This window comes from Lepidothrix coronata, unplaced genomic scaffold, assembly GCF_001604755.1.
Source record: "Lepidothrix coronata isolate B3197 unplaced genomic scaffold, Lepidothrix_coronata-1.0 Scaffold148, whole genome shotgun sequence".
NCBI classification, from domain to species: Eukaryota; Metazoa; Chordata; class Aves; order Passeriformes; family Pipridae; genus Lepidothrix; species Lepidothrix coronata.
In genome coordinates this window covers 1,104,031-1,121,400 of record NW_016690328.1, presented here as the reverse complement: position 1 = coordinate 1,121,400, position 17,370 = coordinate 1,104,031, and the positions used below count along the sequence as shown (strand labels likewise).

Genomic DNA, 17,370 nt, shown 5'->3' with positions numbered 1-17,370 from the left:
AACAGGGGCAGAAGATCAACTTTCATTTCCCATGAGGTAAAACCTTCCTTGCTCTACCATTCCCAGCTCCTTTCCAGCATCTGGAGAAGAAAAGTACCGAAGTGGAGCACCAAAAGATGAGACTGAGGCCTTAACTGATTTAGGGAGCAGGGACAAAGTCCTCTTGCACCAAACTCATTTGATTCAAGGCTCAGTGGAGTGACCAACTGCCTAATGCTGATCCCAGGGCATCACACGGTAACACGGCTCTAATTAAAGAGGATTAATGAAGGGAACAGTGCAAAGCTTTGCTGTGCTTTGCTGGAGGGGAAACAGTGAGATCCATCCTGTCATCTCACTGCTGAAATGACAAATTGCCCATGTGAACATCCACAAGAGGAGAATATCTGTGAAGGCTTGGCTGCATCCTCTCCCCCAGGATTCATCAGCATTTACAGGGATGAACAGGGACAAGAGGGATGCTAGGCAGGTACCAGCCCCACAATTTGGATTTGCTCCTGACAGTAACAGTGATGAACAACACCTGTGGCTCAGCGTTTTCATTCATAGAAATCGTAGAATAACTCAAGTTAGAGAGGATCCATAAGGATCAGCAAGTCCAACTCCATTCCATTCTCATCTAAGAAAGCATATCCTGGGAGTTTTCATCAGGGTTTGTCCATGGTGTATGCTGTGAACCACCATCTCATTTCAGACCGGGGACAATCAGATGAAAAAATCTCTTAAAATTAAGGGAATTACTTGCTACACAGGCACCTTCTCAAATTGGCAAGTTTGTGAGAGTTACAATGGAAGAGCTCTGCTTGTGTTTAGGTGAACACATTTATTTTATTTATCACCCAGACTCTTGCTATCAGCTCAAAAATAACTACTTGAAACGTTATCTGCAGCACATGCCTTATCTTACAGATCCTGCTGTACTTCATAAAGAAAATATATATAAATTACCCCTCTGATATATATCCAGCTTTATGATTTGACTCCAAAGGTATTTCAGAATCCTGGGTTACCATTAAAAGTGAAGGTAAAACTCTATAACAAACCAAAACATCAGTGGAAGTTCAATTTGGCAAAAATAACACAAACTCGAATTACGGTTTTCAGCTGGGCTCCAGAACTAAGTGACATAATAAACAATCAAAATTCAAAGTGTGATGCTCTGTTTCCTTGTGTTTTCATTAAATCAGGAATAATTGTGACCAATTGAAAGAGTCTGAGATGGCAAGTCTGCCTTACTGTGCCAGGTCAATTTGGGGGCTGGTCTGTGCAATACCTGGAGCATCACATGGCACTGATGCTCGTCCAGAGGAGGCCACCAGGTTGGTTAGAGGGGTGAAGTACCTCTCCTACGAGGAAAGGGTGAGAGAATTGGGATTGTTCAGCCTGGAAAAGAGAGAGCTTTGGGGTGATCTGACTGAAGCCTCTCAGTACCTGAGGGGAGGCGACAAGAAAGATTGAGAGAGACAATTTTTTAAAAGAGCATGGAATGACAGAACAAGGAGGAATGGCTTCAAACTGAAAGAGAGTAGGTTTAAATTAGGGGAAAAAACATTACTGTGAGGGTGGTGAGGCCCTGGCACAGGTTGCCCAGAGCTGTGGCTGCCCCATCCCTGGAAGTGTCCAAGGCCAGGTTGGACGGGGCTTGGAGCAACGTGGGATAGTTCCACCCCATGGCAGGGGGGTGGAACGAGTTGACTTTTAAGGTCCCTTCCAACTCAAACCATTCCATGATTCTATGATTCAATGATTTCACAGGTGATAAACAGAGTAGGGGAGGTAACAGCACTCCCTTCCACACAGGAGTGAAAGGGGTTAAATGCCTTTAAATTTTATGGTGAATATAACATTGGTTATTTAAACCCTGAAAACAAATAAGATGGGTCTTAGAAAGTTCAGTAAATATTACTTTTTGACTCCACTCTGATGAAGAAAGGGTTAACATATTTCCAAACACATTTTTTTCATGGGAAAATACCACTCCTGTCCCCATTTAATCATGTGATAAATGCAGGCATCAAAGTGGGTTTAGAAGAATAGAATTTCCTTCCTTTCAATAACCCATCTCCACAGGAGGGGTTTAAATGTATTAAATAACACTGCATTCACTTTGGAGCAAGGTGACACGCTCAGGAAGGTTTCACATTTGTTACTCCAGTTGCTGCATGATCTTTGCCAGGGTAAAAGTCAACTTGGATTCTTGCAATGCAGCTCCTGGAAGGTGGGGGGTGAAGGAGTGGAGGTGGAAGGCGTCCTATAAACATCCCCCTCACAATCAGCACAAACCACTTCTACTTGCAGTGGGCAGAAACACTCACTACATCATTATGCTTCTTGTAAAAAAAAAGGAATATACAGAGGAGACAAGCCCAGAGAGTGAACAAAATTCAAGCTTTTTATTCACTTTTTGTAATTACAGTACTGCCATCACAGCCACACACGTCCTGCAGACCCAGCCCACATTTCATCAGCTCTGGGATCTTGGCCTGTGTTTGCTCTCCTCTTACACTGCTGTCAGCACAGCTCTGACAGTGCTGCCAGAGGTGACCCTCACTGCCCAGAGAAGCTGCATCCAAGGACAAAGCTCTCCCAGCAAGGTGAGTGTCCATCCAACTGGCCACAATTGTCACTGTATTTATATTTAATTTGGGGGTTTATTTTTATTTATTTATATTGATGGAGCTGTAGATATCTACAGAGATACATTTATAGCCATACAAATCTGTGCCAGCAGTGCTGACTGGAAGCATGAACTGCCCACACTCACTGTAAAAAGTAGCACTCAGGAGATAAGAGGATTCTGAACTCATTGAGACAAAGTCTGGGTCTCATGCAACAGGCGAAAAATCCATTTCCCATCCTTACAGGTGCAGAGATCCCCTCCAAGAATGACCCTGATTTGGCATGAAGGCATGTGTATTTTCAATATCCTTTAAATTTAGCAGCTGGCAGTACCTAAAGGGGGCCTACAGGAAGGCTGTTTTTTGCAAGGGATTTTTGCAAGGGCATGGAGGGATAGGACAAGGGGGAATGGCTTTAAGCTGAAGGAGGGTAGATTTAGGTGAGATATTTGGAAAGAATTCTCCCTGTGAGGGTGGTGAGGCCTTGGAACAGAGAAGCTGTGGATGCCCCATCCCTGGAAGCGTCCAAGACCAGGCTGGATGGGGCTCTAAGCAACCTGGTCTAGTGGAAGGTGTCCCTGCCCATGGCAGGGGGTTGGAACTGGATGATTTTTGAGGCCCCTTCCAAAGCAAACCATCCTATGATTCCACGAGACAGGAGCACAGCAACTACCTAGGCAGACACTGCAAGCAGCGGGGAAAAGTATTTGCTGCCTCCAGCTCTGGAAGAACAACAATGTGGGCACCAGCTGAGCTGTCTGTCCCAGCCCCTGGGCACAGTCAGGATGTGCTCTCTGTGAAGGTGCTCGCTCCCGTTAGCACAGAGTGTTCAGGGCACTGTTTGATCCCGTGGCCTCAAACACCTCCACACGACCCCAGTGCCACCATTTCCCACACACACCCCCCCTCAGGGTGAGAGGAAGCGTCTCCCAGGATGTGGGAGTACAAAAGCAAGTGGTGGCAGGGCTGGGTGGTTGGACTGTCTCATTCCAGACAAAACAACCCTTTGGAATGTGCGAGGGCTCCGGCAGTGACTCAGAGCTGGGGTAGAGCAGAGAGGCTTCAGAGCTGCTGTGGAGGAGGCTCCAGACAAAAGAAACCCTTCCCTCGCCTTCATCCTCTGCCCACACAAAAACCTCTGTCCTTTCTCACTCAAACGAAAGGAAAAACCAATTAAAAAAAAAAAAGCACGGGGAAACAACCAAACTAAAAAAAAAAAAAAAAACAACCAAAAAACCCAACAACTTAACTAACCCAAAACCCAGGGAATGAACAGTGAGTCCTTTGCTTGAGTGCTGGTAGAGGCAGCTGCAGTTTCTGGTTTCATCAGCAGACACAGGTAAGAAAAGTGGGCTGATCCCGTGACAGGGGATTGCTGAGGAAATTCCACAAAGCTCAAGTCGTTTGGGCAATTTTGGAATTCCCCCCAAACCTTTATATAGATTTGCTCTTTTCTTCTTTTGCAGAATGAGGAGACTGGAATGTTTTTGGAAGCTCACACCTCTAGCCTTTGCTAATTATGTCCTTTAAAGATATAATAGGATTTGGGGTGTTTCTTACATGCAAAACTGAAGCCCTGAGCACTCCTGATGTCCCATCAAACCTGTGCACCAGCAGCACCAGGAATACTGGCGTTTTCCCAGGGTCTGCAGTGCAGGTTTTATCACCCTCAAGGATGGAGGAGTTCTTTATTTTATCTTTTACAGTTGCAAAATGCTGCGTCCCTGACGAAAAGGGAGTTTAATGGTTAGTTAGTGAAGTTCTGTGCCTACAAAGCCCACTGGAATTTTTTTTCAAGATTGTGGGCATGCTGAGGAGAAAAGACCTTCCCTTCTCAGACACATTTGAAAGCAGTGCAAGAACAGTACTTTGGGACATTCAGAATAGATTCCACCTCCCTTGAGAATATAAGGAACAAATAAAAAAATTAGGCGTGAGTCTATTTCCATCCACTTAAGAAATCCCTTTATTAGAATCTGTTTCTCTACCACCAAACAGGCAGAAAAAGAAAATATTTAAATTTTCTTAAGAAAATTGCTTTAAATGACTGCCTTAAAAAAATAAAAATTAAAAATCAAAAACCAAACAAAAGCCCACACTTCAGTAAAGTCAAGAAAAAAATAACTGTGTGATTTAAATGCTCGGTATTGACAGCCCTGGGAACAGGGGAGTGGGCTGATTACAATATGGCTTTTAATGGATGCACAGTCATTTAAAACAAAGTTGACATTATTGAAATAACACTTTTTACAGGAGGAGCTGCATCCTAAACGACCTTGAGAAGACACAGCAATTACTACCACACATGCAAGATAAATTATCACCAAAGTCAAGGCTTGATTTCCTGAGATAGAGCAGCCAGTCTGGAGCATTTAGAACTGGGATTAGCTCTAAGATAAGATGTTAGAGTCAATAAGATAAATGTGTAAATAAAAAGCTCCATTTGTTGGGGCAAAAGCTGTATTTTGATTGTGAGAAATTAAATTTTGCATTTCAGGAAAATACAGAGCACAACCTCCTGCAAATTTTGAAGACAGTTTCAAATATCTTTGGACTTCCAGCATGAGGAGAACCTACTGCATCACAAACTCATAGTTAATTATTCAAAATAGCCTGGTGGTGTTTGCTGAGCCTTTGAGATCCTCAGGGTGGCACAATGTAGTAGCTGTGCTTATACAGCTTCTACCATCTTAAGGACCTGGTAAAAATAGAAGCCCAAATAACTACAGTCATTCCACACACACATACATATGTGCAGTTTATGCAGATATTATTGCCAAAAAATTATTCTCCCATAAAGGCACAAGGATTAGATCTTGCTGCCCCCAAAATGAGAATTTTACTCTAATCACACAAAAAAGAACAACTTCATAAACACAGGAAGGAAGAGAGAAATGATGCTTCCTGCGAGAAGGAAGTCCACTTAAAGTAAGAATAAATTGATGCAGTCAGGAGAAAAAAAGCTTGTATATGCAAATAGAGGTTTATTACCCATCTTTGTGCTCCTAAGAAACATAATTTAGTGACCTCTGAGAGATGGGTCAAGTAGGCTTATGGAATAGGAAACAAAGGCATCTTTATGGCAACTGCCATGTTCCACAGCAGTAATTATCCTTTCCTCTCCCCATGAGCAGCAGGAAATGAAGAGGGATGCCATTAAACTATGACAATTACTGTAATTTTAATTTCTAAATATCGCCAGGAAAAGTTTCCTTCAGGAAAAAAAAAAAAAAAAGTTTGCTCAGATTTTTTATGTGGTTTTTATTTTAAAACTCATTCCCCAGCTCAAACAGAGCCTGTGCTTCCCCTTCTCCCACTCCCTTGGGGGAACCACCCACAAAGTCTACACGGTGAGAAAGACCACTTTGCTCCTCATTAGCTGAGAAGATAGAATTTCATGGAATCACAGAATGGTTTGGATTGGAAGGGACCTGAAAGATCATTTCCAACCCCTGGCCATGGGCAGGGACACCTTCCAGTAGACCAGGTTGCTTGGATGACTAAGATGGCTCAGTGTGGTCAGTGAGGATCCAGGAAGGATGGAGGTGGCCCAAAGACATGTCACAGATGCCTTAAAGTATGAAGAAACTCAGCCATCCCTGCCAGGAACTACCAGAGATGAATCCTGGGGAGCCTTCAGCTTCTCAGCCTTGTCTGCTCCTGGGTTTAATATCTGGAACTAGAATTTATTCAACCATGGGCACATAACAGGTTCTTTCTATCGGAAGCAGATGATGTTGGATGCACAATAATTATAAAGAATTAAAATAAGAATTAAAAAGAAGGATTCTTTTCATCTCCTGTGCTCAGAGACATTATTGGCTGTTGTGGGTTTTCCTCAGGCTATCATTTATTATTTTAATATTACGGATAATCTATTCTGTGCTATTAAAGCATTATCATATTATATTCTATCCAATTGTTGCACTGTGGGATGGATTTCACCTACGTCTGCTCAGGTGTCCAGCCTCTCCTAGCCCTGACCACACCATCCCAGGCTCCAGGGGACACCTGAAATATTCCTTCTCCTACAGTGGGCTCTGCCTGGAAGGAGGAACAATTGGTTTTCACCATGGTGTGTTCAGGAGAAGAAGTGGGATTTGAAGCCCATCTGCTCCACACACAGTCAGAAAGCAGAGGTGACCATATCACCAAACACTGTCTCTGTTTACTGCACCAGCAATTCCCCTAAATTGAAAACTCCTTTCCAGGATTCCCCTGGGCACTCTCTTAATGAGCCTTCTGAGGTCTCATTTTGGCCAGTGGGTGAATATTTAAAATTACTTTCACAGATTCAAGGGAAGGGACTTTTTTTTACTTTTAATAGTTGCCACAAGGCACGTCCAACAATGATCATTTAGCGTAGTAAAAAATTGTGTCTTTCAATATATGCACCCACAGAACTACATTGATTTGTCTATAAACAAGCACATTCCTACAAACACATATTTGATTAAGAATTTATATAACTTCAGGCTTCAAGGAATTTTGGATCAATGCTTTTATTTTGCTTTTATAAACAAATAAACTCAATTAAAGAGTACTTACAGCAAACCACAATGGGCAGGAAACTAATTCTCCCAAAGCTTCACTTGGCAATTTTTACCTGTTATGTGGGTCTAGGGAATCAATTGCTCCCTAAATGGAAATTATTAGGGTTTATGTTACCAAACATCTTATCTTTCCTACTCACCAATGGAAGAGGGGAACTACAGGGACATGCATCTAGAAAAACAAGCATTCTTCAGGCCTCTTACAACTTGCTGTAATAAATTAAAGCATAAATAAAATAGAACAAAGCCCTGCAGGCAAACAGTGTTTGAATCAAGACTGGGTCTGCACCGAGTCACTCTGTGGTTTCACAGGACTCATAAATCAGGTCTCCTGAACATATGTAGAATTTTGCATTACTGCCCTAATACATGCACATAGTGGTCAGGCTCCAGTTCCTGTGGGAACTATAATTCTGCCTGTCCTGACCAAACTGCAGCTGGGAAAATAATAAGTAAAAACCAACCACTGCATTGCCTTCAGCAGGTTTTGTACTTTTAATTTCTCCCCTTTTTGTGCTTGAAGGAGGAAAAAGAGAAGATGTGAAGCTGCAAAAGTATAGGGAAGTTGAAGCAGATGTGACTGAATTTTCATCCTTTTCAAGCAGTTTGCATGAAGACTCCTTCGTCCCCAGCCTGAGCAAGTGTCACTGCATGGAAAGTTTGTGCTCTTGAGTGTGATCCAGCCTATTTCTGAGTCAGAACCATCTCACCAAGGGCAAAATATAACCTCCTTTTCCACAATCCACTGAAACCCCCAGCAAGTAACAGCCACAAGAAGAAACAACCTGCAGTTGATCCAACCCAATCTCTGCTGATGCTGCCTGTCCCACAGCAGATTGGCACTGCTACAGTCCCCTAGTGGTTGTATTCTTACCTGTTTTAATGCAAAGGGGTTTGTCTGTCCTCTTCTTCCTCCAGCCTCCCTTTTCTTCCAACCACACCATCACTTGCCTCAAGATTTGAGCATGTTTGTCTTACATCCTATTTTTTTCCCTCTATTAAAACTCCATTAGCTTCCAGAGAAGGTTATTTTTGGAGTCATCAACCATTGTCAATACACCAAAAAAGTTGATTTCATCCAGGCTTGCTCCAGGTGCACTAATTAGCACTCTTCATCCTATTTACACTTGTTAATAGCCAGCAGTGTCCCAAATCCTATGGAATAGCCATGGCCATGAAACCACATGGTAGTCCAGGCAAGATCAGAGCTGTTCCCTCCTCTGCAATCCACTCCACCAATAACAGTCTAACAAAGTTAGTTAAAAGCCCAAGAAACGATGCAATAGAGCATGAAAACAAATCACAGCTAATTTGCACAAAATGACCCTCCTTATCTCTGAGCTCAACCATAAAACCCAATAAATATTTGCTGTAGGTTAAAGGACATGATGTTTGTGACCATGGTCATCACAGATCAGCAGCTGATAGGCAAAAATAAACTGGATAACTTTTATAAACTCACAGCTGAATAGTGACATCTGTGCACAATCACTCCAAAGGGGGTGGTGGAAACTCCCAACCAGGATAAAGGAATTCATCAGTCCTTTGGGGCCTGAGTTTCATTTCACTGACACCTAAAACCAACTACACAACACTAAGCTCCAAGGCAGAAATGTAATTGCTTGAAATGTCGTTAATATTAAAGTTTTGGTCCAAGGCAGAATTGTAATTGCTTGAAATGTCGTTAATATTAAAGTTTTGGTCCAAGGCAGAATTGTAATTGCTTGAAATGTAGTTAATATTAAAGTTTTAGTCCATTGACTTGCCTTAATGTTGGGATCTTTGGTGGCATCATTCCACCCTTCTTTACAGAGACGCATCAATGTTACAAAGTACAACTATTTCTTATATACATTAATAATAATAATGGCCAGTCTTCGCGAGCGAAGATTTGGGAAAGGTCATTAACCCTTCGAGCCTGCGCAGTGGATTTTTTTTTTAGGTGAGACACAGCGTGCGCTGAACTGAGCCCACCCTTTAATCCTGAGGTTCATCTGCCGGGGCCAAGCAAGCTTGGACAGTGGCAGTGAGGTCCCCAGGACGTAGGTTTGTTTAGAGTGACCTTCTCTTAGATGGATTGCCTTACAAGGCTGACGAGCTCCATCTGCCCGGGGGGCTGGGAATGGAACCCGGGTCTCAGAGGTGAGAGTCCTGCACCCTAACCACTAGACCACCAGAGGCCCCATATACATTAAGGAGATTATAGAAAACCAGGTGGCACGGCGAGGTAAAGAATGAAAATCCATCAGGAAAGCAGAAAATCTGCTGACTGTGCTTTAAAAGAGTATCAAGAATAACAGAAATAATCACTGAAATTAGGCAGAGAATTCTGCTTTTTACTGGCATGAGATCAGTTACAGATACCTACAAATTTTTAACACGTAGGATTTGAGAGACCAATCTAATGCCTTTTGGATTCTTACTGGAGACAACTGATCTCCTGACATCAAACCTCTCTTGGAAATCTGTGGTGATTTCTTACACCCCCCACCCCTTTTATATATATAATATTTTGCATTACTGTTTGTGAAAGGGAACACACATATGTATATTTACATATATATTTAAACATACATATCTTCATATATTTAAATCTATACATCTATATTTATATCTCTATATTCTTAAAATTTGCATATGTTCACAGGCACCCATGTATTTAATTATATTTTATACACACATACACTTGCATGTATGAAAATAAACATATACACCATATATGCAGTAACCACAGTATGTATGGATATGGATATAAAAATCAGAACATATATGTATATATTCTGATTCCATACAGTATTTTTTCACTGAAAAAGTTCCTAATATGGGTAAAAAGAGAATAAAAAGGCTCTATTTGCATATGTATATAATAGTTAACCACACTGTAAAGTAGACAAGAAAGCAGAATACGTGATCTTTCTTAAAACTGGGGACAGGTTTGCTAAAAATTCCTCTCATTCTCTGCTATGAAATTGTCCTTGGAATGTGATTTCCAAGTGAAAGAGGATACAGGACTGCTTTTTCATAAATTTCATAGTAGAAAAAACTCCCATCAAGAATGGAAAAACAGCCCCACGAGAACAGAAAAGCAGGGAATAATTAAACAGGTCTTATATAAGTCTTTTTTTCCTGAGTCCTGTATCCTCCACCTCCAAAGACGTCACACATGCCTGTTGGAAAAACACCTCGCTGGCTTCAGTGTAGGCAGTGGAGGAGCACCAAGCTCTTCAGCATCATTAGTGGTGGTAGAAAATAGCTTTTTTTTAGCACTGTACTTACTGTCAAACACAAAGACACATGAACTTACGTGTTTGGTGCTTCTCTGCCCAGTGGGAAGCAAAGCTTTGGATTTTTCTGCTATTTTCTGTTAAAAAGAAAAGGAAAAATAAATAATAAAAAAAAGAGGTAAAATGGCTGAGAAAACAGTCCAAATATTTAGGAAAGGAGTCATATAAAGCTATTTCTTCTGCTTTTTAAAGAAAAGGACATAGAGAAAGCTCCTACTATTTAGAAAAAGAAAGGGAGTATAATAGCACTGAAAAGCTTGGTCTTGCAGGTATTAAAAGCCTTCAAAGCTTCCAGGATGACAAGGTTATCAACACTGAATCAGGCATTTAAGGAATGACAGCCAGGACGTGGATAAGTAGCAATTTCCCACTCAGATTGGTTTCCTGACGCAACAGGGCATTCACAAACTGCACTGGTTAATTTTGGCACCTCTGAATGGATGACAGGTTTTTAAAATAAAAGAAATCAAACCTGTACGTGCAGTTCTGATGGATTGTACTCATGAGCATTGGGAAAAAAAGGCATTAAAAAGTGTGTGTGTGTATATGGGGGTGGAGCTCTTTACCCAAATCATTCCAACTTCTCATTTAACAGAAAAAATAATTTCATTTAAAGACCCCACGCTTAGTTTCTTGAATAGGACAGAGAAATAATTTAAAATGTGACACAAAACTAGAGATAATGCATTGTTATTATGCAACACAAGTGCAATTTTATGTACATCTTTTTGTTTATTTGTTTATTTTTAAGGAATAGGCAGCAAGTGTTGGCAAATCCATCACCACAGAGGTTTTTAAATAAAGACCCATTATTAAGTGCATATTGATACATTATTAAGTGCATGTTGCCAGCCAAATTTCATTACACCTGTACAAATACAATATATCCTTCCCATGTGCTGCAGCCACGGATCAAACTCACTAAAGTGAAATAAGAAAGGAACCAGAGTTTGTCCAGGTTGTGTTTTTTGATTAATCCAGATATATCTGCAAACTTGCTGCTGCCGGGGAGAGAAGCAGTTTGAGGATGCTAAATTTAAGTCATTACTACAGTGTTTAAAAGCAAAGCAAATCTGCTCATCAGTGGAGCCTCCCCAGGGTAAACAGGGTGAGCAAGAAGCAAATGAAGGAGCTGGAGTTCAGGCTCTGTTTGTTTTATTAAACAGCTTGATCTTGGTGACAGATCCAAACCACAAGACGTGCTCAGAAACTTTCTGGCAAAGCCATATAGCACAGCAGAGCCAGAAGAGGGGGGGGGGGAGTGGATATTTAAATTATCAAAGCTGCCTGCACATTTTCTGGGAGCAGAAAAGGTGAAAAGGGCATTGTGCAACCAATTCACACCAAAATAACATCAAGGCTAAGCCAGATGAAGCACTGAAAGTCCTACCAGACACACAGTTGGCAAAAACACACTTTTTCTTCTTTTCAGCTGCTGCTGAGGTGTTCTGCAGTCCCATGTGTGTGAATGCTCCAAAGCAATGATACATCCCCCTGCACTTGGCACTGGTGAGGCACCTTCAATCCTGGGTTCAGGTTTGGGACCCTCATGACAAGAAGGACATTGAGGGGCTGGAGCGTGTCCAGAGAAGGGCAACGGGGCTGGGGAAGGGTCTGGAGCACAAGTTTGGTGAGGAGCAGCTGAGGGAGAGGGGGGTGTTTTGCTTGGAGAAAAGGACCCTCGGGGGGACCTTATTGCTCTCTACAACTCCCTGAAAGGAGCTTGTAGTGAGGGGGGAATTGGTCTCTTTCTCCAAATAACAAGATGAGAGGAAATGCTCTCAAATTGTGCCATGGGAGGTTTAGATCGGATATTAGGAAGCATTTTGTAAGTGAAAAGGTTGTAAAGCTTTGGAACAGGCTGCCCAGGGAAGTGGTTGAGACACTATCCCTGGAAATATTCAATACATGTGAGGATATGGCCCTTAAGGACATGGTTTAGGTGGTGCTGGGTTGGTGGTTGGACTTGATGATCTTAAAAGTCTTTTCTATGATTTCTTGACTGACAAAGTAAGAAAAGAGGGTGGAAACCACATGTAACCAGCCCTGTGGAGTTGCTCCAGGCTCCCAGGAGTCACACTCACTCACACTTCACACATTCCCAAACTCACAGATGGAAGAGTGGAAGCAAGAGTGACCCTCACCTTCTGCACAGCTCCATATCTCTGGATGGCATCCGACAGCTGGTTCTTCAGCCTGTCCAGCTGGAGCCTCTCTTGCTGTTTTGGGAGAAGAGAAGGCTGGTTAGCAGGTCTGTGGAGATAAATAAAGTAATAGAGTGTCTCTGAAACCCTGGAAAATCATCCTGGGGGGACGCATCAAATAAACAAGGTGGGCACAGATAGTATCCTGAAACATTTCACTGGGGCTGCCAGGATGTAACAAGACTTTATTTCTAGGAAGTGAGCATGTGATTCTTTGGTCTTTCAGGCCAAAGCACTTAAAAATAATGCCACTTTCATATTCAGTATAGCACTGGAGAAAATAACCCAGGGGATCTTCCCATAAAAATCCTTTATTTGGATGATCATCACCTCATTTGATGGCAGTAGGAGACTTACTGGAATTGAGAGGTCCATCAGCCACAACATTCCTTCTGCCTGGCCTAGCACCTGATTGTCAGAAACCAATTTGTCTTCATGTTTTCCAAGGAGCCCAGATGTCACCACCTTTCTGTTTGGAGCTTGCTCCAGCAAGATTCTAATCTGTATTTTAAACAAAAGTGTTCTTGAAAGGAAGACCCCAGTCAGCCTGATGTAACTATCCAACATGAGTTAAAATCTCTGCTCTCACATGAAGTGACCAAACCCAAACAGTGTCAGGCGATGGAAATTCTCCTGGAACTATTCTACCCCCTTCATCTCAGATTTTACATGTGCAGTTCATGTATCCAGGTTTTACAGAGGGGAATGAACTGCAAGGAAGTGGGAAGTCACCTTAAAATACAAGTAGCAAACAAAGCCCAACCTACGCTAAAGTTACTGAGCACAAATGTTCAGTTTACAGCCATTTCAGAATTCAGAATTGTTCAGTTTACAGCCATTTCAGCTGTTCCAGAAAACTGCCTAAGAATACAAAAGCAGATTTTATAAAGGATGGGATAAACATCTTCGATTTTTAATGGCAGCATTTCCGCACACAGAAGAATACCCCAGTCTTACAGTTCTTCATCTAAAGATTTAAAACCATTTTTAGAGCAGGGCAAGTATCATTATTGCCATTCTATAGATAAAGATCCATAAACCTTATGTTTGTTACACATGGAAAATAAGATAAAACTGCCACCCTGGAGAGCTGATCTCATGCTCCAGCATCCATCCTACCAAAAAAAATGGAATTCCTGACAGGCCTGTCTATTTACATCCTTGGAGGTTATTTTGGAACAAAGCCCTAAAATAGCCATGTGCTATTTTACGTCAATCTCCGGCCTTGTATCCCACTGATCCACTTAAAGCAACATCTTTGCTCCTGAAATACTCTCAATTTGCTCAGTTGGGCATCCTGACTCCAATAGCTCCAGCAGCACTTGGAGCTTCATTGGAAGCAGCACTTGGAGCTTCATTGGAAGTCAGAGAAACTCCCACAGTGCACGTTGTTGGCAGCGCAGGGCTGGTGGAAAATAAGGAAGAAAGGGAAAAAATACATTTTTTTGTCTGCGTGTGCATGCAAAGCAATCCACAGAAAGACGGGTTGGTAAGGACTAAGAAAGCTCTAAATTAATGGAAGGCTTTTCCTGCTGTGAGTAATTTTATGGGAGGAAAGTTTGCAGTCCTACCCATATTCCCAAGAGGGACTTACTGACCAGCAGCCAATACCCACCAGAACTATTTATTCTATGTAAGGGATGAGGGCTACAGGCTTTATATCAAAATTTGTAGGTTTAATTACTTAAACTGCACAGTGTTAGAAAAGAAGAGCTAAAAAAAAAATAAAATCTGTTAAATTAATTGACCAGGGAGCAAAAAAATTATTATGCAACGCAATAGAGAGCAGTAAGTTTATTTCTTATATTACTAAAACTGTTTGTGTATCTATTTCCTTCAGCTCTTAAATATTTTCCCTTTAATTTAGTAATTTTTCTCCCCGTGACAGTAAAAACTATTCTCCTGAGAGTCCCCAGTGGACACTGCATGGGCTTCAAGGGCAAATAATGACATTCTTCTGTGGCACTATAATTGGGTTTAATGTGACCTTGCCTGATTCCCCTTTTGACTCAATTTATGTCACAAAATGGAGCCAGGAGATCAGCACAAAAAGAGCATAAAAAAAGCCCAGATGCCCACATTTCTGAGACAGCATCTTCTGTTTCATCAAGCTCAGACGGAATTATGCAAGAAAAGGAAAAAATTAGTCCTTGTAGTCCATCATTAATCAAAGTAACGTGTTAAAAATTATCCTGGTATTAAGGCTGATGCCTGCACAAGTCTGATGTCAACATATGAAAACAGTCATTCCAGGCTTCCCTCCTCATCCTCTCAAGTGAACCATCACCCATTCATTTTTTGTTTCAGGCGGGCTGGATTGCACAGGGTCCTCCACATGTTACAAAGGTAGCCTGGGGTGATTCAACCTTTAAATCCTTATCTCATCTGCCTGTTGGCAAGTGCCATAAACCCAGGCTGTAAAACCCACCTGGGACAGAGATGAGTGGTGTGTTTAGAGCACTGTTATTACTTGGTGGAAGGGCAGTGAGTACAGAGCTGGAGTAACATGGGACTTTGGAAAACGGCAAGAAAGTGAGTGAGGACAAAACATCAATTCAGACAAGTTCCTGACTTAGAAACCATATGGGTGCTGGAAGAAAGAAGATAACAGAAAACTGCCAGGCAGAATCAAGTAGAATTGTCCTTATTGTCATTTCAGTTGTTGAATCATCCTTTATGTGGGTCAAACTCCTCTACCCTCATATAAGTTGGAGTTTGGTCCCACAGTATGTTTCTCTTCTTCCCCACAATTCAAACCACAGGTCAAATTCAGCAGGAATATCTGGAGTGTAAGGGGTTTTGTAGGAAGGTCAGAAACCTGTTTGTCCAATCTTCGCATTGGAGACCAAGGGATGGGGATCATTCACACCCTGTGACAATGCTGTTCATAGGAGTTGAACCTACTGATGACATCCCAGTCTGCCCATATAACAGAGGGATTTTGTGGGGTAATTTGCAACTTAAAGTCCTGATCTGATCTGGCCACACTCTGTATTTATTATTCCCCAAAGCTGCCTTTTTACCAGCACACAGCCCTGAGTGAAAGTCATATCCAGATGTATTCCACGGCTTTGGTTTTTCCAGACACTTCAACACAATTCCAAACTCACCAGTCCCCAGTGCACCCACTGCACAACTGAGTCTTTACCCAGTGCCAAATTTATGTGGAGCCAGATGATTTCTGTGTATTTTCACCCAAACTGAGTAAGACTCTGAGATAAATGTGAACTGGCCAAGGCTTGTTGCTGAGTTCTCAATTTCCAATTCCACATGATGCAGTTTTGAGAGAAGAACTGGTTTCTGCAGTTGTTTTCCTCTGGGTCATTTATAAGTGAAAACTACATTTACTGTGTCACAGGAAAGGAAGTTATAACAAGCCATGGAGCTCAACAGCCTTAAAACACCCACTACCACTTCTTTTTTTTATTATTCCTCCTTCCATAAGACCCATCACCCTCCCCCAGCATCACCTGGATTGGCACATACCCTGGATGAGCCTCTGACAATCTCAGACAGCTGCTTGATGGCTTTGGTGCTGGTGGTGATGGTTTTATTAGTCTCCTGCTGGGTCGCATGCCTGCAGAAGGGAAGAGATGATGGGAATTGCAATTGAAATTAATTGCATAATGAGACACTTAGAGACATTTATCAACCTGCAGAGCAATTGAGACAACACAACACACAGCACATGGAGGCACAGGAGGGCTGCAAGAGTCCTGAATCTTGACAATGGAAGACAGAAGGAAATACTGGGAAGGAGCTGCCCAAAATATTCTTCCTGTGGTCAGCAGAGAGGCAGTGGCTGTGGACCTGAAGGGTCAGTGGGGGTGATAAAGTGAAAATAGGGGTTGGACAGGTAAGGAGGCCATCACAAATGGTTGGTATTGCAAGTAAAATTGCCAAAAGAAGGGTTTTATAGCAAAAAGAGACGGGACAGGGGAGTTACCTGCTGGCTGGCCCAGGAAAATATTGTACTCAGAAGAGATTTTTGAGTTTGAGCAGGACAAATTTACTTACAGCGACCGTCTATATGATAACAGCAGAGTATTCCAGGAAAGCACTTTACCTGACTGCTTTACAGCACTGTAACAGGCAGGCAGGGAGCCAAACCAGTCCCCTTTCATGGTTGTCCCTCCCTTTATACCCTCAATTCTGGCACCATTATTTCTTCTAAGCACTCACTGCTGGCCTTGCTCTTTGGGACCAAAAAAAAAAAAAAGGGGGCAAGGGGCATAAATTCTTCCCAAAAGTACTTATTTGCTCAGTCCAGTAGTTCTCAAGCTTTGTCAAGATCAACAGGGCACTTTCAGCCTCTGAGCTTCCCTAGAAGCACTTCACATCTTTTTAGTTACAAAGGGATGGTTTTCCATGAGGTTTCTTTCAAAAACTCAAGAAATACTTGAAAAAGACCCAGAGAAAATGGTGGGTTTTTTCTCCTTTAGAGGACATATAGGAGCCACAGTTGTATTGAAAAGACTCATTTGTCAGTGGTTTGGTTTGGTTTCGTTTGTTTTTTTTCAGGTTTGGGGGGATTGGGAGTGAATGGAAGTTCTTTGATTTAAAAAAATGTCAAGATGACTATCTGTGGCCCCTCTGTCCTCAAGACCCATGATATAGCACTAAATCTGATGAGAAACTTGTTTAAACATGTCTTAAAATGGCCTTTTGTGGTCTCTTTGCAAACACGTGTTTCTTCTTCCCAACACCCCCC

General features: G+C 42.0%; 1 protein-coding gene across 7 annotated transcripts in view; it reads right to left on the bottom strand.

The window, feature by feature from the left end:
- The window catches only part of TSNARE1 (t-SNARE domain containing 1), a 479,220-nt gene that overhangs the window by 244,523 nt on the left and 217,327 nt on the right, over window positions 1–17,370 (bottom strand). For all 7 annotated transcript variants that reach the window (XM_017828461.1, XM_017828457.1, XM_017828456.1 and 4 more), the window contains 3 exons: window positions 16,146–16,236; window positions 12,600–12,674; window positions 10,476–10,532 (listed from right to left, as the gene is read on the bottom strand). In XM_017828461.1, the coding sequence (XP_017683950.1) occupies window positions 10,476–10,532; window positions 12,600–12,674; window positions 16,146–16,236 (223 nt within the window). The remainder of the gene's footprint in view (window positions 1–10,475; window positions 10,533–12,599; window positions 12,675–16,145; window positions 16,237–17,370) is intronic.